Source organism: Xyrauchen texanus, chromosome 41, assembly GCF_025860055.1.
Source record: "Xyrauchen texanus isolate HMW12.3.18 chromosome 41, RBS_HiC_50CHRs, whole genome shotgun sequence".
In the NCBI taxonomy this organism is placed as follows: Eukaryota; Metazoa; Chordata; class Actinopteri; order Cypriniformes; family Catostomidae; genus Xyrauchen; species Xyrauchen texanus.
In genome coordinates this window covers 20,236,102-20,262,095 of record NC_068316.1, presented here as the reverse complement: position 1 = coordinate 20,262,095, position 25,994 = coordinate 20,236,102, and the positions used below count along the sequence as shown (strand labels likewise).

The window sequence follows — 25,994 nt, the reverse complement described above, 5'->3', positions numbered from 1 at the left end:
GAAATGTGGACTCGTTGAACCACAAACACGATTCCACTGTTCTGCTTTCCATTTCAGGTGAGACCGAGCCCAGAGAAGTAAGAGGCACTTCTGGACAGAGTTGATGTTTGTTTTCTGCTTTACATAGTAAAGTCTTAACTTGCATCTGTGGATACAGCGGCAAACAGTGTTAATTGACAAAGGTTTACTGAATATTCACAAGCTCATTTCAACATATCCACTACAGACGCATGCCAGTTTTTAAGACAGTGACACCTGAGGGGTCGGAGATCATGAAGATTTCAAACAGTTTTTTGGCCTTGCCCTTTACGCACTGAGATTTTACTGGATCCCTTGAACCTTTTAACTATATTGTGTACTGTAGAGGATGAATGCCCAAAATCCTAAGAATCTTTCTTTGAGGAACATTGTTCTGAATGTGCTTGATTATTTGCCGCCGCATCAGTTGGCAAATTGGCAAGCCTTGACCCATCCTTGCTTGTGAAGGACTAGGCTTTTTTGGATGCTCCTTATATACTGTAACACAATTGTCTCACCCATTTAACATCATCTGTTTCATATCACCATATCACCATATAAATTAATATCAAATCAACTCATCTGAATTTTAATAGTCCTAAATTGCCCTTGTCTTAATTTTTTTGGAATGTGTTGCAGGCATTAATTTCAGAAATAACTACAATTTCTGCATCTTTAATAAGCAAAGCAGTTGATTGGGTAAAACATGAAGTATGTTGTCTTTATACCGTTTTTGTTTGAATACAAGTCAAAGTAAATTTACAATCCTGTCATTTTTCATGCTGTCCAGACTTTTTTTGAATTTGGGTTGTAGCAAGAATTAAATACAGATATATTTAAAATGTTTTAGAGATTCACTTTCATGATTTATGCACTTGTACAAGTTTACTCAGTCATCATGGCATTATTATGATGTAATTATTTTGTGTAAGAATACAGTTCTGCATGTTATTATGATCCATGTAACGCTATGCTTTCTTCTTTCCTGGTGGCTTTGGAATGTGCTTTGGTTTCAACATTTCCCAGATGGCTTCAATTGCTATTAAATCTAATATCACAAGCCCTACAATGAAATGGAAGTTATATGTTAGCTGAAACTAAGTAACAGGAACATTTAGGGTAAAAGAACAACGTGTAGACCAATTGAACCTAAGTTTTTCTCTACACCACACGTCTGTTTTAGATTATTCGTCAATCAAAGGGTCTGCCGGACCTTTTCTTTGCTTATGCTTAAAACGGAATTATCACTAAACATGGTACTCTACAAAGATGCAGTATTCTTCCATAAATATTTCATGTTAATTCATTAACTGCATTTGAAACCCACATACTGTCTTAAGTTTATAAACCTTGGCCTCCCTTTTATTTATTTTTTTCTGGTACTTTTTTATGTGTTAAGCAAATACAATATTTTCTTAATGCCCAAACCATTAATAGAACTAGTATTTAATCAAATCCTTTTGAATTTACATTTGGTTAAACTAATAAAATACAGTTTAAACTTTAAAACTGAAAATCGAGTAGAAATGCCAGAAGTTGTGAGTCAGATTGATCGAAACAAATGTGTTATAATGTAATGATGAAATGTTTTTTAACAGTGTGCATGACTGTTGTTGATGTATTTTTAATTCCCAAAATGCTGATAAGAGCTAAAACTGTGAGAGCATGATGATTTTGGAAAGCAGCTACTTTTTAACACAGTTCGGTCCCTAGATGCTGGAGTGGAGAGTGAATGGGTTATCCTTGGTAAGGGGGAGGGGGGGGGGGCATGAAGGGGGAGAGCTGACGCAAGGTCAGTCGGTACCGTTCCTCATAAAGGCCTTAAAGTGCAAACAGACCCTTAAATCTGCCCACTGAACAGCGCCCTGACAGCCCTGCATGGGTGAGCCAAAGTTAAGATAAAGAAAGCTGGATATATGTGAAGCTGCTTTTGTTATGAGCTCCTTCGGTTGGAGCCAATGGGAGTCATTATTTCACCAACTCATTGTTATGTCATTGACCCCTTGGAAGAAGGGCCCTTTAATTTAGCCATTTATTACTCTACCAATATTGTTCAGGTTCCACCTCAGAAATAAATCTGTCTTTTCTCTAGTTGTTTTAAAGCTTAATCCACCACTCCCATCAGCCTTTGTGTCTTTAAACACTTACTTCATGGGAGCTCTGTGGCAGTTAAGCACTCACATTAGCGAAAGGGGGTAAATAATGGACGGTAAGGCCTGTTTCACACCACATGTATAAGCTATGTGTAAGCGAAACAACAAAACTTTCACACTAACAGCGTTTCTGCTGCGTAACAGAACTGCGACTCCATATAGAAAATAAATAGATTTCTGGATTACCACATTGTTTGCTTTAATAATGGCCATATATTATAAAATGGTTATCAGGAGTTCGTCATTAAGAAATATTAGAAACTTGATGATCTTTAAATGTAATTTACATGAGGAGGGGTATCACATTTATATCCCAATGGAAATCATTCTACATAGTAAAAGCCCAAATCTTAAACTGTAGCTCTAAACTTCTTTAATCGTCTAAATTAAATCAGACTTAGAAAGTGGTGTTTATGTTAACCGATTGGCACTTTATAACGATTTCGCTCAGCATGTAAACATCTAAAGTTTGGTGGGCATGCTTGTTTATGTTTTGATGTCAAAAGTTGAGAATAATCGGATGATTTCAAGTCTCATGTAACCACAGGTTACATGAGACTTTTAGACTTTATTTTGAATAAGCTGATTTGTGGTGCATGTACGTAACCACTCACACGGTGTATTTTTTCAAACAAGTAAGTAGTTTGCTTTTTTGTTGCTTAACTAAAGCATATATTACAAATAATTTAGTTCAGGGGTGTCCAAACTACTGCCCACAGGCCATCTGCGGCCCGCAAGAGATTTTAGAAATGGAACAGAATTTGGCCCGCTATTGAGAAATTATATGAAATTCATATTTTGAACACTGGGTGTCGCTGTCACGTACAGCCACATTTCACAGCGCATTTGTCTCCACTAGTGCATTCTCTTTAGTTGCCACTAGCTTCATCCATTGGAAAAGTTCAACAGGAGTTTGGAAACCTCCAGATTTCCACGGCTGAAACGCCACACAAAAAGATTGATGCGTTTTTTTATAGGACTAGAATCAGGTTACATACTTTGCTCATGCTCTCGCATACCATGTGCAATACAACCAAGTGGAGCTGCCGTTGTGCACGTGCGTGCTGAGTTTGAGTGCACGTGCGTGCTGAGCACACTTTCCTAAAATGTCTTCTGTAGCACTGGGAAGTTTAATTAATTGTAGATATTTGGTTAATTCTGATGTTTTATTGAAATGTAAAACAATTATTCATGGACTTCCCAGTGCCATTAGAGAAGGACAGAGGAGAGAGAGGACTCAAAACACTTGCAGATCTCTGCTTGTACTGCGTGCACTCAGTTCACACTTGCATAACCATATAAAAGGAAGTGCAATCATTTTGATCAAATTAAAATCGTATTTGTAACACAAGTAACAACAGAACAGAAAATATGATTGAATTGCTAATAAATAAAGGGTTATTCCTTGAATCAGGTCCTAGCAGAAAAACGTATTCTGATTATTGTGATGCGCCACACCCAAAACTGCTCAGTAGCAGATCTATGTGCTTTGCAGTAACACTACAAGTAGATGTGAAAAATAACAACAAACCTTTAATACAAAGAAATCCAATGGCAATGAAAGTAGCACAAGCTTCAACAGTATGATTATGTTGTTACATTACGGCATTGTCAGAAATGAACTTCTCCATAAACGGACAATAATTACCCACTGGATTTAATTTCAGGAGCATTTTGTAAGTTTATGAGGGTATTTTCCTTAACATATAAAAATGTGCCACGACACCTTATTTCTGTTTGCATCTGGCCCACAGCAGAAAAAGTTTGGACACCCCTGATTAAGTTGATAAATAGGTTTGAAATGCATTTCCCCCTGTATTTTCTGGTAAGTTTAGCGTGCTATGCGCAGCAAAAAAGGATTGGGCCAAAACTTTCACCTATTTTTTCGTTATGCTGCACCATGTTGCTCAGACAGCAAGTGTGAATGCTGTAGCCTGTTATATCTGTAATATGTGCTACTTTCGCAAACGGTATGAAAATGGGATTTTTTCTCATGCTGTTTCCTGTCACAAGTCATATTTTTTCCGTGTTTCTTCCAATTACCATCATTTTCAAGTAAATTCCTGTTAATTTCAGGTGCTTTTTTGGTGTCTATCATTTCCAGTCTAAAGTTTGCTAAGTATTAAAACTGCCAAGTTTCGATAAGCTAATCCTCTTAAAAATCAAAGCGCTTTTCCCCCTTTACCTTTTTCTCTTTCACTCAACTTTTCCTTCTCTCTCTCTTGGCTCTCTCCCAAACCTAGGTACCATTACCCAGTGCCTAAGGTATTTTATGTGCAGCTGATGGTGGGGAACAACGAGTTTATAGGAGAGGGGCGGACTCGTCAAGCTGCCCGACACAATGCAGCCATGAAAGCCCTTCAGGCCCTCAAGAATGAACCCATTCCAGAAAGACCACCTCAGGTAACCCTCACACCTATCTCAGCATACAGACTACACAATACAATGGCAATATAATCAATAAACTCTCTTACTCTGCATCTCTATAGATAACATGTGTATCTTATACGTTCATTCACTTTGTATAAGATACGAACTTACTGTCAAATTCAAATAAGCTCTGGTGTTGTAGTGTCTCAGGGAAAGTAGCTTTTTAAATGCACATTAAGCTAGTAAATCAGTTTTATACATAATTCACATCAAATAGTCATTGCCTGGTTTATAGTTAATAACACACTCATCTATACATAAATGCCTATAATGCAATTGATGTCATAAGCATCCTTAGCAACATTTAATCAAAAAATGGTGCAAGTTTGTGGCGAGACGGTTTGGCTGATCAATGTGATATTTGGGGAGTGCTCAGAAAATCTGTTTGAAAATAGTCATTATTTTTTCTATTCCATTGTACACACATTAAAGTGAGGAACAAATACAATGAAAGAATTATCACTAGTGGTATCAGACTTTTGGGTGACCCAGTATTCTGTTTTTTAGTTCTCATACTTGGAAAAACTTCAGTGCTCTACATATTCATAATCTGTTGTCATGTAAAAGTGATATTCCGGCAGATGATCCAAGTCACGATATTTAAGAAGACGCTGTTTACTTGCAGATTTAGTTTCTGTTAGAGCTGTTTTTTCCTGTAGCTTCAGGCCATCTTTCAAAATACTAATTTCTCCCACCGGAAATTATATTACATTGTTCCCCAAATGCCCGGCATCCAGGACGGTTATTTAAACCACTGTGGCGCCTCTCCTGTTTGGTCTTGTCCCCCTTCTGTCTACAAAATGAGGTCTTTGTCAGGCGCCTCTTTTGTATATTGCTTTACAAATTGATACACACCAATCCTATGTACACCTCAGGGCAAAACTGTGTTTGACTGCTTGTTCCCCCACTCCTGTACCATATCTCAAACCTCAAAATGGGTATCATGCTCACACAAACACTCACTCACACAATATTTGTGGCTCAATGTTTGCTGATTTTATTGTCAAATACACCAAGTTATCCTTCCTTTTAACTATCAAGAATTATAACAAGATGTTTTCCAGCCTTGTGATGCTATTCTTCATTATATATATCTATTTGCCCTGAAATGGCTTTAAAGAGTGATTTTGTTTTTTAATCAGAGGAACCTTCATATTCACTAAACATCTACACTATTGTAGCCAAATAGATTAATATGTTTAGTGTAAGATCTAAAACTGTAAACATATAAACATTTTCCCCGCACTTTTCATAGTCTCACTAAAAGAACACAAGGAAAACTGATACAATTAAGACAAATAATAGTTGTTTTCTATATACTCCAGTCTACATTGCAATAAACAGCAATATTTACCTACATATATCTTTTCACTAAAGCATTTTGAGTGATGGTGCCAATGAAGCATTGAATCTGAGTTTTGAATTGATTCATTAAAAACCAGTAGTTTGAACTGATTCAGAGAAATGAATCAAAACTACCAACTCTCAGGCATTTTTTGCTACTGAAGACACTATTAAAACATCTCTGTCTTAATTCTTATGCTTATATTTAATATTCCAGCCCAGCTTTCAAAACAAACAGATCCTGAACAGTGCAGAGCAGCTTTCCTAATCAAATCCAGTTGTTTACCATGTGCTCACATCTGAAATATTGCATTCCAGAAAGGGCTACAAGTCAGTGAGAATAATCACTGCAGTAAGTACATTAAGCCCACACATGCAGACTTTAAGATGCTGTCTTCTCAGTACTGTTAAAGACAGACTAATAGGTTCTGTCCACTTGTTGTCATGGAAACGGTGCTCAGTGACCGCACACTGTATGCAGGAAATCGCCTAGATGAAGACGTGCTGACAGACAGGTGGATTTGAGGCTTTTTCAAAGAGGACACACTGATTAACCCATCAGAAATGTTGCTTTCAAATTCGATGCACTTTCAAATTCGTCCTGTTTTACAGCCGAGAAGATAAATGAAGTTTGTTGCACATTTGATTTATATCAGACTTTTTTTTAAGAGGAAAAAAATAGTGTTGTTATTTTTAAGATACTTTGCTTGAGTAATTGATTTAGATAAAAAAAATATTTTTTATTGAAGTCAACATGAAATGGCATTCGCAAACCATTTTTCCTTCCTTAATGTGACACATTTCTTAGTGAAATAATCAATGAGAAAATATAGTGCTGGATCTTATTCACAGGGAATTGATTGGGTTGTGAAAGTTAACTATAATTGTTTAATCCTTCTGCATTGTTTGATCAATTTGACCTTTTAGATCTCCCTGTGAGAACATTACATTTAGCTTGTTATCGGTCATATCAGAAAGGCACACAAGTGAACCTTCACAGTCTGTCACACAAAGTCTCACATCTCCAGACCACCTGACGGCTTTCTGTCCCAGACATCATTAACAGGCATTTGAAGGAAACACGCAGTGGCATAATGCCGTGTAATCACTCTTAAGGAAGACACAGAAAACACAGTATTGAATGTCTACAGTAAAAGCTCAATTTACAGAGCTGTGAGATCACACGTTTGCGGCCATGTGTTGCATGAGAACACTGTTCATTCAGAAAAGAAAAGAAATGTCAGTGGTGTAATGCAGGTGACCAAGATAATATGTTGAGGGGATCATATTAAAAGGCACACTTTGGAACTTGTCTTAGATTACTATTGCAGCTCCTTTTATAATCAATAAGATTTGAATCAGAACTAAGGGAAAATAGTCTTGGATCAGTTTAGAAAACGTTTTTTCCTCTAAGACAAAAGTAACTCTTTTCAGTGGAGTCACATGAGTAGACCTGCAATCAGATTGGAATTGAGATCGTACAACCTGTTTTTTTTACCTAGTTTTGTTTCAGGACCCAGATTTTACATTAGACATCAAGTGGTGACCCAACACAATAGCAAAGTTGTTCACTAAAGTAAACTAAAATGTCCTTAAAATCAAACATGGAAGTTTACTAATGTTGGCCTAAAAGGTACTTCATAGACAGTACTTTCAGAGACAGAAATCTGCATGTGTTTTTCAGTGTCCAGAAGAAAAGGAGACGGAGGAGAACAGTGATGCCAGCAAATCGGAGATCAGCCTGGTCTATGAGATCGCCCTAAAGAGGAACCTGACTGTTAACTTTGAGGTAAACTGTACAAATGTAATTCAGGATATATAGAAATGCAACAGAATATATGAGCAAAGATTTACCTGCTCTAATGACACAGCCCTGCTGGAAAGATCAGCTTAAACTAGCTTAAGGTCCCCAAGCAGGTTTCCACAAATCAAACTGCTCTAATTTGATGGTTTTAGAGGGCACTTGTCAGCTGGCCTGGCTGAGAAACCAGCTGGCTGACTAGCTAAACAAGCTGAACGCTAAAGCAGCAAACCATCTTAGGCTGGTTTAAGCTTTTTTGTTTTCAGCTGGATATACCTGGCATTAAAAAAAAAACATAGTTTTCTTAATTGTTTCATGCACCAAATATATTTGCCTTTGACATAAAAAAGTTTTTTTTTCACTGTTGTGCACTGGATACACAACTTGGAAAGTCTGACGACAATATACTGAATCACAAATTAGTTTTGTATCTTGGTGCTGATCCTATGCCCTAATTCAGCTAAACTCTGTCTTTGTCATTGACCCTGCCTCAATAATTGCTTTAAAAGTGATTATATTGAATGCCTGCTCTTCGTCAAGCTCTGTCAGCATCGGTTAAATCCAGTAATTGTAATTGCTTTAAAAGGTAAACGCGTTTATCATGGGCAGGAGAGTGCTTTTGACACCATTCAAATTCAGCACTCTATTAAAGAGCAGCATCAATGACACTTCAAAGCAACACGAACAAGGTCTGCTTACCCAGCCTCTACATTCTACAAGAAAACACTAGCAGAAGTCTTGAGGTTCTCCATAAACTTACTACTACCTTGTCTTCATTTATCTTAAATGATTTTCATGGCTGTCTCCAATCATCTGCTTTGCTTTGGTCAACCTAGTTTCCATCCACTTTTCATGTAAAAATGCGTAATTTGTTTTTCTTCAAAATTTGCCATCATGGCCCTGTTCAAGCTGGTGACCTGCACCAAGTAGCGGGGGAAACTTTTGGTCTTAGTATAAAGACCATCCATCGATGTGTATATGCTGTGTCCACAGCTATTAAAGAAAAATGAATGCTGTGTAATATCAGGGTTTACATATGATACATTCCTGATATTCAATAGGCTATTTTGAACAATCATCTAATCTAAAGCATCACCATCACAACTGCATTATGTCCCGCATATTTGTCCAGCAACTATTAACGGCCAACTGAACTTTATTGTCATCTAAAATGTATTTTAGCGTCATAATGCAATTTACATTTTCTGAAGAAGCTCAGCAAATACGATCAGAGTTAGATTTAAAATATTTAAATGTTTTAAAATGTTCAAAAGCTAGTTTTTGTGAAGAAAAGGCATTTATATTGGCCTAACAATCAAATTTTTTCATTTGGTTATTTATTTAATGTAATACAGGGAATTTTGAAGTAATGGCATTATGCGCTAGAGTTAAACAGAAAAATATTATGTTGACACGTGACATTTTAGGTATAATTTGCATTTCCATCAGCTATCTCTGTAAACGTTTTGATGCGCTATACCTTTTGTCACAAAAAAAAACACCTTGGATGGAAACATAGTTTGTGATCCAGAGGGAGCCCAATCTAACTGCATTTAGACACAATGTATCACCCCCCCTTCCATTTAAATTTTCACTGTAAAGCATCAGAGAGCCTGGACCAGTTTCAACCTTGTTAGATATTTTTAGGGATTTTCTCCTCAGCTCTTTGTAGAAATGGAAATGTTTTCATTTCTGATTCAATTATCCAAACATCCAAATATTATAAAGTTACCATATATGATAGAAATCATAAAGAAAATATTTTCAATATTGTTTGAAGATGTTGGGGACATCAACTTAAACTTTTGAATTTGGTTTTACTCATACTTTCCAAGAGTTAAAGGAATAGGTCATGCAAAAAAATGTAAGTTCATTTGTCACGTTGTTCCAAACCTGTATGACTTTATCTCTTGTGTGGAACACACTCTTTTTGTTTTCAACAGTGGAAAGAAAGTCATAGGGGTTTGGTACAACATAATTATGAGTTTTGGTTGAACTATTATTTTAACTCAAGAATAACGTCATCTCACTTCTCCCCCTATGAAGTAAAGGACCATTCAAGAGTCTACACATTCACCTTCAAGTCAGTGTCAAACAATATCAAACAGATGCCAACTTCAAAGGGACCAATATATATTAATCACTAATTTCTTCAGTGGATGACACATTGCTTTGGTACAAGAGTGGAAACCTGGGCCAAGAACCACCCATCATGTACATAAGTACCTTCCCGTAGGGCATACACATAAACAATCCATACAAAAGAGCTTTTCTTCATTATATCAGTCCTTGCCATTGACCCACCCTGGCTTGGTATCCTGCCTTTTCACCAGGCTGAGGATATGGCTGTCTCACTAATACCATATCTCCCCTCACATCCATGAAGAGATGAAGAATGATCAACCTCATGTTACAGTTATTCCTTCCTACAACTTGATCTCCGTTGCCAGCCATGCAAGACTGGATTGCAGACATAGGAACTGCCCACCGTCAGACATAAGAATCAAACGCTTTTGCTGAAACCCCATCGCCGGCTGAGGATACCATATCATACGTTGCAGACAACACAGCCTCGTCTGCCGCCACGGAGGGAGTCGGGACACAGTGCCAAGACCTCCCCGCAGTCCTTGTTCACCTGATGAAGCTTATTCAACGGCTGGAATTGTGCCTACCTACCTTAGTCCTTTACACTCAAAACCAGCCAGGTTCTGAGTTACCAGGCCAGTTTAAGCTTGTTGGTATGGTCGTTAAAGTTACCTCAGCCTGTCCTCATTAGCAAATAATTTCTGCTTGAAATTATTTGGAGTTTTGAGTTCCTTGCCACAGTCACCTTTGGCTTGCTCACTGGGGGCCTGAAGACAAATAATTTGTTTTCACTTGAACTTTATTAAAAGAGACATTACAGCAGTGCTTCCTGTAACAGCATCAATTTCTGTAATTTGCTTTAAAAATGATGTTTGTTGTGAGAAGCGATATACTAATAAAACGGACTAAATCGTTCTGTTAAAATTAGCACAAAAAGATTTATGGTGACATATATATATATATATATATATATATATATATCATAGATATATATATATATATATATATATATATATATATATATATATCATAGCAGATATATATTTTTGCAGTTTCCATATATACAAAAATGTTAAGAACATATTAGAGAGAAATTGGTTACAGGAGTCATAAGAGATACATTTACTGTCGCTCCCTCAGCAGATGTGTTAGAAACCACGTCGCAGTAGTGGTGAATAGTTTTATTTTTAATTAATGCCAAGTATATAACCCAAAGTGTAATGGTATAAATTTACATTAAATAATTAAAAAAAAATTAAATTATAAGCTTGCTAGGTTTACACTGCTAAATTAAGACACAAATATGCACAGTCTGTAAAAAGGATCCATTCTGTTTGGTGATGCTAGTGACACAAAAATTACACACTTCAGCTTTAATGTCAAATAAATGACATGCATTAGTTCTCAGAGTAAAACATTTTTCTCATCTTATTAAAGGAATATTTCCAGTTCAATACAAGTTATGCAGTCGAAAGCATATTTTGGCATTATGTTGATTACCACAAAATTTTTTCGACTCGTCCCTCCTTTTGAGAAGGTTTGAAGACAGAAATGTGAAGCTTATACTTTTATAAAAGCACTTATATTAATTCTGTTAAAACTTGTGTATTATTTGAGCTGTAAAGTTGTTTACATTAAAATTTTTGTATTGAATTGTCATTTGTTGTTTGTTGACATGACATTTTCATGGCAATTAAGTTCTAAGGAGTAACATTTTTGATAACTTTACATAGAAAAGGTTAGTAAGTGATTTTATCACACTAACATCATGATAAAACACATATGAGTTATGTTTTGTGGCATTGGGTATTTTAACATTTACGGATTGGCCCTATTCACTTCCATTGTAAGTGCTTCACTTTAACCAAGATATTTTTAAAGAAATGAAGGGGCGAGTGAAAATGAACCTGTATTGAACATGGAAATTCCTTTAAGAAGAATCTTAGCCATCTTGGCTTATGTTCTCTAAGAATTTCCTGTCTACTTCATAGCTGAATTCTGTTCATTTTATAATCACAGACTGCTGGAGAAAGCAAGGATAGTTTTGGACCCCGATGATATAAATTAGGGCCTTCCCAGTTAAATATCCACTCTTAAGCCTACAAAATATTTTGTGTAGGAGTTCCCTGAATGACAGACTTGCAACTTAAAGCTCTTTTCCTTCCTTCCCCACACCTCATCATCGCAAGAGAGCTGGAAACGACATGCTCCCATTTTCATGAGGTGAAGTGCATCAGAATTTCATCACATCATTTTGAGCGCAGAAATTGATGCTTACCTGGAGGAATTCTGAATTCTTATGTAACATCTATGTGTGATTATCAAACGCATTCCACATCAAGTCCTAGTAAATATTGGGTCATGCTGCTCTGTCGAGTTTGTGGGAAATGCACAGTGCTTTCTTGTGTTTCTCGGTTTCTGGACAACTTTAGATGAAAGCCCAGATTGTTGGGGATTAGGAGTTTACAGATGAAGATTAATGATTTGTGGCTCGGCTGCCATTAATTTAATATAAACTGTGTTGAGCTGTGTTGAGGGATAGTTTGACCAAAAATTACATTTCTGTCATTATTTACTCACTCTTGTGTCACTCAAAACCCATATGATTTTTGTTCTGCTTCTTCTTCTGACTTCTTTTTTCTTACAATTAAAATGAGTAGGAACTGGGACTGTCAAGCTCCAAAAAGTGTCATAAAGGCATTCTAAAAGTAGTCCACAAGACTCATGCACCATATTTAGGGCCCTATGAAAAGCGTTTTATTTTGTCTAGTGCTGACAGTTGATTAAAATATTTATCGTGATTAATCAACATTTTTTAATAGCTAATTGTGATTAATTGCGCATTTTGAAAGTGCTGAAATTTGAACTATATTTGCTTATTTTCTTGTCAAAAATTCATTTATTTCCTTTTTTAGGAGAGAATGCAAAACAAACTGTAACAATAAAATAATTTATTAACTGTGACTGTGGGGGCGTGATCGAGCATTCGTTCAGAGAGAGAGAAAGTGGTAAGGGTGCACACACCTGAGCGCTATAATGTCTAACACCTGTTTCTGACTGCAGTAAGCACTGGGGAGAGCGATAAAAAGGGACCACGCCAGAGACGAGGGAGAGAGAGCTACCCGTCTGAAAGAGACGGGTAAAATATAAAGAGTGTTATGCTGAAAAGCCCCTTTGATTTAATTTATATAATTTGTTTATTATAGTTATACATTTGAGTCGAAGTACATTGAATATTTACACTGGTGCCGGAAGTGCCCTAGAATCTGCATTCCTGGTCCTGGCATAGCTCAAGCAGGGCCTGATGTTGCGCATGGTGCATACTGGCGAGGGACTTAAAGACTTCTGCCAACTACTAGGACTCCATGCCGGCGTATTTCCACCCAATTCTCCTGGGTTTCGGCACCAGTGTAAATGTTCAATGAAGGGAGGGAATGGATGACACAGGAAACTTGGGCTTCAACTCAAAGGTAAAACTTTAATAAACAAAATCAAAGGGGCTTTTCAGCATAAAACTCTTTAGATTACTCACCACATTCTCTTTCAGACGGGTAGTTCTCTCTCGCTCGTCTCTGGCGTGGTCCCTTTTTATCACTCTCCCCAGTGCTTACTGCAGTCAGAAACAGGTGTTAGACATTATAGCGCTCAGGTGTGTGCACCCTTACAGCTTTCTCTACGGACAAACGCTCGATCACACCCTCCACCACATTAACATTTTCCAAAAACTCCTTCCATAGTATAAATTTAGAAATGCACTCAAATAGCACCAATTCAAGTATGATTAAATGTTTCCCAAAGTCTTAGTGGGAGGTTAACTTATTGAAATAACTACCACCCCCCCAAGGTTGTTCCACCCTAGTCCCACTAGAGTTGTTGCTGGTTTATGCTTTTTTGTGTATGTGGATTATATATATATATATATATATATATATATATATATATATATATATATATATATATATAAAAAATTTAAATTCCATTTTATTTTTTCTGAAAATCTTTTACAATTACATTTTAACATACTATTACATTATTTTATCAAATTAAGTGCTTGCATATCCTCATAGCAGCACAATCCACAACATTGGAGTCAGTATTAATGAAAGCATTGATGAAAACTTATTTAGTACAGCAGCTGCACTCTTACTTGTGAGATTGCTTAAATATACAGGTCCTTCTCAAAAAATTAGCATATTGTGATAAAGTTCATTATTTTCCATAATGTAATGATAAAAATTAAACTTTCATATATTTTAGATTCATTGCACACCAACTGAAATATTTCAGGTCTTTTATTGTTTTAATACTGATGATTTTGGCATACAGCTCATGAAAACCCAAAATTCCTATCTCAAAAAATTAGCATATCATGAAAAGGGTCTCTAAACGAGCTATTAACCTAATCATCTGAATCAACTAATTAACTCTAAACACCTGCAAAAGATTCCTGAGGCTTTTAAAAACTCCCAGCCTGTTTCAATACTCAAAACCGCAATCATGGGTAAGACTGCCAACCTGACTGCTGTCCAGAAGGCCATCATTGACACCCTCAACAAAGAGGGTAAGACACAGAAAGAAATTTCGGAACAAATAGGCTGTTCCCAGAGTGCTGTATCAAGGCACCTCAGTGGGAAGTCTGTGGGAAGGAAAAAGTGTGGCAAAAAACGCTGCACAACGAGAAGAGGTGACCGGACCCTGAGGAAGATTGTGGAGAAGGACCGATTCCAGACCTTGGGGACCTGCGGAAGCAGTGGACTGAGTCTGGAGTAGAAACATCCAGAGCCACCGTGCACAGGCGTGTGCAGGAAATGGGCTACAGGTGCCGCATTCACCAGGTCAAGCCACTTTTGAACCAGTGGCTACAGAGAAGCAGCACTGGACTGTTGCTCAGTGGTCCAAAGTACTTTTTCGGATGAAAGCAAATTTTGCATGTCATTCGGAAATCAAGGTGCCAGAGTCTGGAGGAAGACTGGGGAGAAGGAAATGCCAAAATGCCTGAAGTCCAGTGTCAAGTACCCACAGTCAGTGATGGTCTGGGGTGCCATGTCAGCTGCTGGTGTTGGTCCACTGTGTTTTATCAAGGGCAGGGTCAATGCAGTTAGCTATCAGGAGATTTTGGAGCACTTCATGCTTCCATCTGCTGAAAAGCTTTATGGAGATGAAGATTTCATTTTTCAGCACGACCTGGCACCTGCTCACAGTGCCAAAACCACTGGTAAATGGTTTACTGACCATGGTATTACTGTGCTCAATTGGCCTGCCAACTCTCCTGACCTGAACCCCATAGAGAATCTGTGGGATATTGTGAAGAGAAAGTTGAGAGATGCAAGACCCAACACTCTGGATGAGCTTAAGGCCGCTATCGAAGCATCCTGGGCCTCCATAACACCTCAGCAGTGCCACAGGCTGATTGCCTCCATGCCACGCCGCATTGAAGCAGTCATTTCTGCAAAAGGATTCCCGACCAAGTATTGAGTGCATAACTGAACATAATTTGAAGGTTGATTTTTTTTTTTGTATTAAAAACACTTCTTTTATATGCTAATTTTTTGAGATAGGAATTTTGGGTTTTCATGAGCTGTATGCCAAAATCATCAGTATTAAAACAATAAAAGACCTGAAATATTTCAGTTGGTGTGCAATGAATCTAAACTATATGAAAGTTTAATTTTTATCATTACATTATGGAAAATAATGACCTTTATCACAATATGCTAATTTTTTGAGAAGGACCTGTAATGTAATGATTATTGATATTATTATAATTTATTAATACTGCATTGAATATTACATTTTACTGTAGAGTAGTAACCTATTTCTGTCACAATTTCTTTAGTTTAATTTGTCTACTTAAATTAAGCTTTAATTTTGGTGAAATAATTTATTAAAGGGTTAGTTTACCCAAAAATGAAAATGATCCCATAAGTTACTCACCCTCAAGCCATCCAAGGTGTATATGACTTTCTTCTTTCAGCCAAGCACAATCAGAGTTATATAAAAAAAATATCCTGGCTCTTCCAAGCTTTATAATGGGATTGAATGGTAACTTGGTTTTTGAAGCTCAAAAAAGCGCATCCATCCATCAAAAAGGTAATCCATACGGTTCCAGGGGGTTAATAAAGGCCTTCTGAAGTGAAGCGATGCGTTTTTGTAATACAAATATCCATATTTATAACTTTATAAACTATATTCACTGGCTCCCTGTAATGGCCATCCGCGCATTCACTGATTGTAGTTTATAAAATTATAAATATGGATATTTATCTTACAAAAGTGCATCGCTTTGCTTCAGAAGGCCTTTATTAACCCCTGGATCCGTATGGATTACTTTATTGATGGATGGATGCGCTTTTTTGGGCTTCAAAAACTAAGGTACAATTCATTCAGATTTTAAAGCTTGAAAGTGCCAGTATATTTTTTAATACAACTCTGTGTTTGGCTGAAAGAAGAAACACAACTAGAAACACAAATACAACTAGGATGGCTTCAGGGTGAGTATATTATGGGATCATTTAAATTTGTGGGTGAATTTACCCTTTAAGCACTTTCATTTGGCTTTTGATTTCAGGTTAACACGTCAGGATAAGCACTTTACTATATGGCTTAATGTGCATATTAAACTGCAAAACGGAGCAATTTTATTATATAAATTTATAGTCTGCATATGCTGCATGCTTCACAGTAAATAAGTGCTTTGCTCTTTCTCATCTAAACACTCACATAACGTGTTGATTTTTATGATGAGGTACATTCACTTTGAAGCACGCAAAACATACTGTATATGTGTTTAGTTAAATCTCAGCTTATTGGGGTTCACTAATCATACTAGGGCATATCATGATTTTACTTTGATTATTTGTGCTTTCATACATTCAATTAATCCCAGTTATGTTAAATACTGTGACATTAAGTGTTTTGTAGTTAATTTAGTTTTTATGACTAGATTCCGTGATTCCGCCCGTGTTTATTTGCATCATGGAAATCATACGTCCCTACATATTCCAAGTCTTTTGAACACCTACAATAGCTTTGTGTGCACCTTTAAATTTGTGATCTAACCACGCAAAGCTATTGTATGACTTCAAAAAAATCATAGCTCAGGAGTTGTATGGACTACTTTTGTTATTTTTTTCATCTTTTAGGAGCTTGATAGCCATTGTCACTATCATCTCATATTATTGAAAATAGTTGTGGGATGTTTCTTAATATTTTTTTCTTTTGTGTTACATTGGAATAAAAGCACATGGGTTTAGAGCAACATGATTGTGAGTAAATGATTACATCATTCATTTTTGGTTTACTGTTCCTTCAAGGCATTGCATTTTGGTTTGAAATAACATGAGCCTTCAAGGCTTCATTTCTGTAAGCTCTGAAGCTTAGTAAAGTTTGCTATTTTATTTGAATCAGACGTGATAATCACCAATTGTTGTGTGTTTGTGTGGTGATAAGGCTCTTCTCAGCTGAGCCTCATTTCACTGGAGAGTCACATGTTTGTGTAAATGCCAGAATGGTCATGTGTGTGAAGAGAGGATGTGAGGAGGGATCTCTAGAGATGGATAACTTTCAGTTCTGACTGAGCACACAGAGGCCCACCCTCAGCTGTGTGTGTGTGTGTGTCTGTGTGAAACTCAATCCCCCCAGTGTTGCCCTTAAAAGCTCAGAGCTGCTCACCTGTTCCCTCCACCATAGTGATGATGTCACAGGAAGTAAAAATGATTACACATGCGTGACATAAACCTTTGGTTTCTCACGGCAACACTGGTGAGAAATGTGAGATTTTGTTCCTCTATTCTTCCAGAATAACAGAAAAATAATGACACCCAGAAATGTAAAGGTTGTAATTATACTCTACAGTAAACACAGCTGGAAAAGTGCAATCCCTTTGTGCATTCTTAACGTTTGTTCTTGTGTCTCTGTGTTAACCAATGTCAGTACTCAAAAGGACGGAGTTACCCTCATATGTCTGTGACATTAAACCGGGTTTGTTATGATTCAGTTAGCTAGCTATAAGCATGCTGCTATTTTCACTAACTTTAACTATCATGCTTCGCAAGATTGTCTTCAAACTGTTCCTCCACCATAAAAGTAGTTGACTAACCCTAGAAGAAAACGGTTTATGCTAATGCCCGCTTACCTAATCGCAGCAATGCAGAAAATGCAATATGTGTTTTGTTAATTGACATATTTGGAAAAGCATTAAAGCTTGAAATCAATCTTGCATGGCTTAAGGTGTTTTCATTCATGTATCTGTGTAGAGAACGTTTCGTTCCTAACACCGTGTCCATAAAAGATCAAACTCTTACGATTCTTCAAAGTGAATTCAAGTTTTTGTCCTAACCACCGGCGATAGTGCAGAGGAGTTTTTTTTTTCCACAATGTTTTTTTATTATAGTCAGAATTTGTCTTTGTCCTTTAAATAATATTTCATCTTGTCATATTTATTCATTTACTTATCAATGTTAGCATAAAATTTAAATACTGACGTATTTGCTACTTTTTAGAAGTTACTCGTTTGAGAATACCTAACGGTTTTAGACAGTTAAAGATATTGCATCGGAAATACACCAATCAGCCACAACATTAAAACCACCTGCCAAATATTGCATAGGCCCCCTTCGCGCAGCCAAATAGCACCAACCCCCTATTTTTCTCACCACAGTTGTACAGAACAGTTATCTGAGTTACTGTAGACTGTGTCAGTTAGAACCAGTCTGGCCATTCTCTGTTGACCTCTTTCATCAACATGGCATTTCTGTCCGCAGGACTGCTTTGTTTTTGGAAACATTTTGAGTAAACTCTTGAGACTGTTGTGCATGAAAATCCTAGGAGATCAGCAGTTATAGAAATAGTCAAACCAGCCCATCTGGCATCAACAATCATGCCACGGTCCAAATCACTGAGATCAAATTTTTTCCCCATACTGATGGTTGATGTGAAAATTAACTGAAGCTCCTAACCCGTATCTGCCTGATTTTATGCATTGCACTGCTGCCACATGATTGGCTGATTAGGTACATTGGCTGCATGGATGATTGTTGGTGTCAGATGGGCTGGTTTGAGTATTTGTGTAACTGCTGATCTCCTGGGATTTTCAAACACACACGCACACACACACACAAACAGTCTCTAGAATTTTACTCTACTAAAACATTCTGCGAGTGTCAGTTCTGCAGATGGAAATGCCTTGTTTATGAGAGAGGTCAACAGAGAATGGCCAGACTGGTTTAAAGTCTACTGTAACTCAGATAACCACTCTGTACAATTGTGGTGAGAAGAATTCTGAGATGCGGGTTGGCACTGTTTTGGGACGAGGGGGCATACACAATATTAGGCAGGTGGTTTTAATGTTGTGGCTGATCGGTTTATGTGTTGCATTTTTTATAGGAAACGGTATATTCACAACGCAAGTGACTTGCACATTAGATCACCTGTCCAATCTCTTCATTATCTGTGCAGATGTAAGATATTGTTACATAATGTAATATAATCAGAATCAGAATATTATGTTAATGTTGTGGATATAGCTGATGTAGAATGCTTTTGAGTGAGGTGATAGTCACTTTTAAGTCACTTTGGATAAAGTGTCTGCAAATGTAAATGTAGGTGTTCAGCTCTTTCAGCTCACACAGCTAAAGTGGGGACATTTCCAACGTACTGTGACTGAATTATTTTCATTAATTCTTTCTAAAAAAAAAAAATTCTAAAAAAACAGAAACAAAAAACAATGTTAGTGCATTGTTAATGTCTTGCAATATTTTTGTTTCATGTTTTCATCAACAGTTTATTTGCTTAATTAAAATGTTTTGATTATCATCATGATGCGACTTTTTCATCTCGTCTTCGTTACCGTTGACAAAATCAACAAACCCTTCGTCAACTAACAGTTTCGTCAGTAATTGCGAGAGATTATCACTGAGTGCTGAGCGACGAGTGGCAGGAGAGAGTCTTAAAGATTAAAATGCGTGGATGGTACTTCTCATCTATATTCATACAGAATCATACTCCTATATTCATACTGGTTGTGCATGTTTAAGACTGCATTCCAGTGGTCTCTCTTCATATTAGTTTGCAATCTTGAGTTAGACAAGACTGCTCGGATGTACTGACTCTAATTAGCAGTATTCCCATTTCCTCTACCCCGAGAGAGGAATAGAGACAGGGCAAAAGGAAGAGAGCGTACATGCAGCAGACATGGCCTGAGGGCCAGATAGAAAGAGTGTGTGAAAGGCGTGACTGGAATAACTCCTGTATCCACCTCAGCTCGTGAGCTGCATGCATATGTATTTTCTTGTGTAACTGTTCATTACATGCTCCTCAGGTCCTGAAAGAAAGTGGACCCCCACACATGAAGAGTTTTCTCACACGCGTGACGGTGGGAGAGTTCTCGGCGGAGGGAGATGGGAACAGCAAGAAACTCTCCAAAAAAAGAGCGGCCCTCTCCATCTTACAGGAACTGAAAAAGCTGCCAGTCCTTCCTGTAGTGGAGAAACCCAAAGTGCATTACAAGAAACGGCCCAAGACCATATTAAAGGTGGGTCCATTTAAAAGAGGAACCATTTAGAATGCTGTATCCTGTCTTTAAGGGTCAGTTTACCCAAAAATGAATATTCTGTCAGTATTACTCACATTTACTCATGGCATTCCATTTGTGTATCCCTGTATGGTGTTTTCAATACATGTTGAAAACCCCAATTTGCAACATGCATTTTTAACAATTACTTGTAATAATGCAATTATTAATAATATTACATGTCTTAATAATAATTACCTTGTAATATTAGCAAGATAATGCCAAACAGTGCAACAATTGATGCAGTCTTTCAGAATTTCAGATATGTGTATTTCGAGTATATTTCAATGACTTTAAATGTGGTTCATACAATAAGATGATAGAGCCGGAACTATCCATTTTAAAAATAGAATTATGGTATGTATTTTGCATGATTTAAAGTGTTTAATTCTATTTCAATGATCAACCACTATGTAAGCACACAAGGAACTGAGGAAGCTCAGCATTCTTTTTATTACTTGAGCCTACTTTCTGAAAAAGCATGTTCAATGGCTCACTCACTCATTCACTCAATCATCCTCCTCTTTCCTCATTCTCTTGACAGGGGTACTGACGTGAACATTAACCAGCCGTCCGTCTGCTTTATCAGTGTCTCTCATCCTCTTTCTCATTCTCTTTTTCATTCTCAATGTCTCTCACAGACAGGACCAGAGTATGGACAGGGCATGAACCCTATTAGCAGACTGGCTCAGATTCAACAAGCTAAAAAGGAGAAGGAACCAGAATACATGCTGCTGTCAGAGAGAGGGATGCCCCGCCGCAGAGAATTCATCATGCAGGTACATTACACTGAGAGAGAGAATCAGGAGTTGTAAAGTGAAAGAAATACTAAGGACGGAGTCTTGGACAAACACTGATAACCTCCCACTGTGCAATCTGTCTTAATCACAAAGACTGTCACCTCCTCCGGCTCTAATTACTGCTGACCTTCAGTGCTGTCAAAGTCACACACTCACCATCTCTCATTCATCATTTACCCATAGCAGAAGTTAATTGATAATTAGTCTTAATTTAGATGATTTTTCGAATAACGTGTCCCTGGATATGCAAGCACAGCTTAAAAATTCAACTTCGTCCAAATGTTTGTGCCTAGTTTATCATTTAAGTGTATTTATGCCCTTGACCTCTTGCACAAGCCAACACTTTTTAAATCCCAGGGCTGTTTGTATTGAATTGTAAAAAACTAATCAAACTTTTCACGCATTCACAGTTTTTATGTTTATATTTCACACTATATTGCTGCTATTGAAATATAGTAGAGTAATTGAGCAATTGAGAGTAGAGTGCGGTAGAGTAATTCTGTGTAGTGTGTAGTAATTATGAGCATTTGTAGTTGTATCCTATTACCAAGTAAGTAGTTGCTTTAATCAAATTACTTTTTATTCAAAAAGTAATGTAATACAACATTTAGAGTAGAGTTGAGTCATTTTGAGTTGAGTAAAGTGGCCTAGTGTGGTGGAATTAAAGAGTAATGTAGAGTGAGGTAGAGTAATAAAGTCATTTTTATTTGTATAGCGCTTCTCACAACACACATCATTTCAAAGCAGCTTTACAGGAAATCATGCATTAACAAAAAATGAAACTGTAATATCTATAAAGTCTTGGAGTCATCATTGTGTAGTTTGATTAAATATGACTGTAAATTGTGTATACAATTTTATAATAATTGTATTTCGAACCCCTTTGTACAAGTTGACGGCAACTATGTCAAGGGACAAAAAACTCCATGGGATGTTGGTTAATAGAGAAAAATAACCTTGGGAGAAACCAGGCTCACTGTGGGGGCCAATTCCGCTCTGGCTAAACAGCATGAATATAATGCCAATACTAGTTATTTGTGTGCAGTGCAAGTCATGGTTTAAAATGTGCAAATTAAATATGCGTTAATGTCCAGTGTTTGAAAAAAGTTTTTTTTAATTAACTTTAATATTTGTGACTAGTGTCTTTGAATCATCCTGGATTAACTGCAGATGATCACATAGATGCATTGTCCTTTGTTAGATGGCTAATGAAGACTTTTGTTGGCAATTAAATTATAGTCTATTTATTCCATTTCAAGAGTGTAGTTCACCATTAGACTGAGGTGATGCAGGCAGAGATTAGTGAGGTGCATCGCAGTTCAACTGGTAGTTCATTTTGTTGGGGTCCATCTTAAGTCCAAGGTTCAGGCAGTGGGATATGAAGTATCCAATGTCTTATAGTTGGAGTTGGCATCAGTTCATCCTTTGAAGTCAAAAGACTGAAGTGATGTCTGGCTAGCACCAGCTGTAAATTGTCGTTATAACTCAGTGACATGTAGCAGTGGAGTCCGACACCAAGCAGGAACGGAGGTGGATCTGGCCAGCTCTGGTAACCTCGGGATATGAATTGAGACATGGTTTATACATGGAAACAAATAGAATAATATTAGCATAGATGCCATTCAATTTTATGCAGAGCAGGGTTCGTACAAGGCACTTGAAGTGGTTGAAGTACTTGAATTTGGCTTTTTCAAATTAAAGTCCTGGAAAACCCTTGAAAATAGTTAATTTTACCAAGAGGTGCTTAAAAAGTTATTGAATTATAGAAAATCGTAAAATATATTGCTTAAATCATTTAAAATTGAAATTTACCACTAGACCACTGCTGAAGTGAATAGACGGCTGTCACGTGGCACCTGTTATTTTTGGCAGCGCTGTTCAGAATGGGCCATTCACAATGAATTGTTTTTGCAGGATTTAATATATATATATATATATATATATTTAATGCTGTAGCGGATTTAATAAGTATGTATTCTTGCAACTATTAATTTTAATAAACAATTACTCTCCAGAGTGAAAAAATTATATGAGATGTAAAACGTATTGAATGATTTGAATGTAGATCAATGGAGGATTCAGTTTTGTGAGCCGTCTAGCGCCACCTTGTGTAAAGACAGCTTTGTGTCTCACAAAATATGTTATTTTCTGACAACATTTGTGTCAATATCAAAATATGTTGTTAAACATGTTCCTTGAATTTTTTAGTCATGAAAAAGCTTTCAAATAGCAGTATAATGGTATAATTCTGTAACCTAACCTTTAATGATATGAAATCGCTTTGACTGTTTTGCAAATTATTTAGAAAATATATTTGAAATTGTTAATTGCACATATGTTTAGTTATTTGTGTATTTATTTTGTACTTATTTTTAATAAAAGCATTAATGCAAGGCCAAACAAGTGTGCAAAAAATCAAAAGAAAATGATTATTAATAATTTAAAAAGAGTGTTTGTCCCTTGATTTCATGGCATTGGTGTTATCAATGTTAAAACCATTTTTTTATATTTAAAACAAAATTTAAATACAAAAAGTTGTGGAAAATATTTTTTTAAGGTTTAAGTTCAGAGGCTGCTTAAATATGCTTATAGTGATTTTTCCCAACATGTTAAAAAGTTGTTCATTCACATTTTAACTAATATTTTCACTCAAAAATATTTGGTGTTGTGACCCATTTAACCTTCATTAGTGTTAACTTGCTTCATTCTTAAAAACAAAGTTAAATAATAAAAGAAAGACCAACAGCCAAGTTGTCCTTTATTAATACAAATTTATGTCAACAATGTTTATAGGCAAAAACTGAACTAAATTTCAATATTTTGTAAGTTGGAAAGTCAATTTTTTTTCAGAATGACCCATTTGCAATTTCGGTCAGTTCCTCCCATAAATCTGTTGTGCGACTTTAGAAAACATGAAACACAGCACATGAGACATATAGTCTACTGTTTACGGACCTAGTTATTCTCATTTGTTGTAAAGCGATTTGAGGGAGCACACTACAATTAGGTAAACTAAGAATTGTTACTGTGAGAATATGAAGTTAAAGATGCTCATTAACTGAATGGTTAAAATATTTTTATTTAAAATAAACAAATAATGTATTTGTTTTAATAACATCTTGAGCATAGTCCTTTAAAAACAAATAAAATTGTGTTTGAAAAGTCCTTGAAAGTCCTTGAATTCAACTTTGAAACATCTGTTTCAAATGTATAGATGAGTTATAGATCATGATAGATGTTTCTGGTTCTGGCAGACCTAACTAAAGCATCCTAATTTTGAGTTAATGGATAAATTAGGTGTATGCCTGGCTAAATAGAAGTCTTTAGTCTAGACTTAAACTGAGTGAGTGTGTCTGTGTCCCGAACAGTGTTAGGGAGACTATCCATAGTTTAGGACCCAAATATGAAAATGATCTTTTGATTTTCAAAGGACAGATTGGTATCAAATATAACATATAAGTTCTTCGCTGTAGAAGACAATGTAACCGTATATCCATTGAGAGTCAGTTATATTTTAGAGGCTTTTGGTCCAATAATTATTACCTCTGTTTTGTCGGAATTGAGTAGAAGGACATTTCTGGCCATCCAATCTTTGATTTAATTGAAATGCTGATAATTTGGAGAATTGTGTATTTTGGTTGGATTTAGAAAAAAATTTAAGTCCGATATCGTCGGCATAACAGTGAAAACTTATTCCATGATTCCTGATAATATCTTCCAGGGGAAGCATGTATAGGAAAAATCACTACAAAATCACTGCTGCGTGGGCTCTAAATCCAGAACCAAAGTGTGTTTTGCTCGCAAACATTCCAAAACCGTATATACCGGCTTCTCTTTCTCACTCACCTCTACTAGCGTTCAGATTTGTGTCTCTAACTCATTAACCTTCTCCGTCAGCCTGATTAAGTCCTTACATTTATCACATGGGAATCCCTCACTGCTGACGGAAGAAGCTATAGTAAACATGTGGCATGCAATGCATGAAGAAATAACATAAGCAGATTCCATGACTAACCGCAACTGGTTGTTGTTGTTATCATTGTTCTTGAGCAGTGAGGGTTCCTAATCAGCAAATGTTTGAGATTGATGCCATAATCTGTGTAAGACACAGTTGAGAAAGCAAATGCATGCTGTCGAGATGCAAGCTGTAGACAGGTGGAAAGAAAAAGAAACAAAACGAGAGAAAATGCATGCTTGCTGTTAAATACGCTGTTGAAACAGTAGAAAAGCGGAAAAACCTGAAACGCGCCGTAAAATGGCAAAGGATAAAATGGTAAATGAATAACAATAAGTACAAGAGGGGCCTAGTAGCTCAGCGAGTAAAGACGCTGACTACCACCCCTGGAGTTGTGAGTTCAAATCCAGGGCATGCTGAGCGACTCCAGCCAGGTCTTCTAAGCAACCAAATTAGCCCGGTTGCTACGGAGGGTAGAGTCACATGGGGTAACCTATTCATGGTTGCTATAATGTGGTTCACTCTCAGTGAGGCATGTGGTGAGTTGTGTGTGGGTGCCACGGAGAATAGCGTGAAGGGTCTAAACGTGCTATGTCACCGCAGTAACACGTTCAACAAGCCATGTGATAGTATATGTGGGTTGATGGTCTCATACACAGAGGTAACTTAGATTCGTCATCAGCCACCTGGTTTGAGGTGAGTCACTACGCTACCATGAGGACATTGGGAATTGGGCATTCCAAATTGGGGAGAGAAAAAAAACAAGTATAAGAATAAATAATGCTAAGCAGGCTAGCATGCTACAAACTCATGCAGAGTATTGGAGTTAAGTTGAGTG

The 25,994-nt window shown here is 36.8% G+C and overlaps 1 protein-coding gene across 5 annotated transcripts in view; it reads left to right on the top strand.

The window, feature by feature from the left end:
* Positions 1 to 25,994, top strand: part of LOC127633992 (double-stranded RNA-binding protein Staufen homolog 2) — a 158,432-nt gene that overhangs the window by 32,151 nt on the left and 100,287 nt on the right. For all 5 annotated transcript variants that reach the window (XM_052113371.1, XM_052113369.1, XM_052113372.1 and 2 more), the window contains exons 6-9: positions 4,415 to 4,574; positions 7,630 to 7,734; positions 20,150 to 20,362; positions 21,043 to 21,180. In XM_052113371.1, coding sequence (XP_051969331.1) covers positions 4,415 to 4,574; positions 7,630 to 7,734; positions 20,150 to 20,362; positions 21,043 to 21,180 — 616 coding nt within the window. The remainder of the gene's footprint in view (positions 1 to 4,414; positions 4,575 to 7,629; positions 7,735 to 20,149; positions 20,363 to 21,042; positions 21,181 to 25,994) is intronic.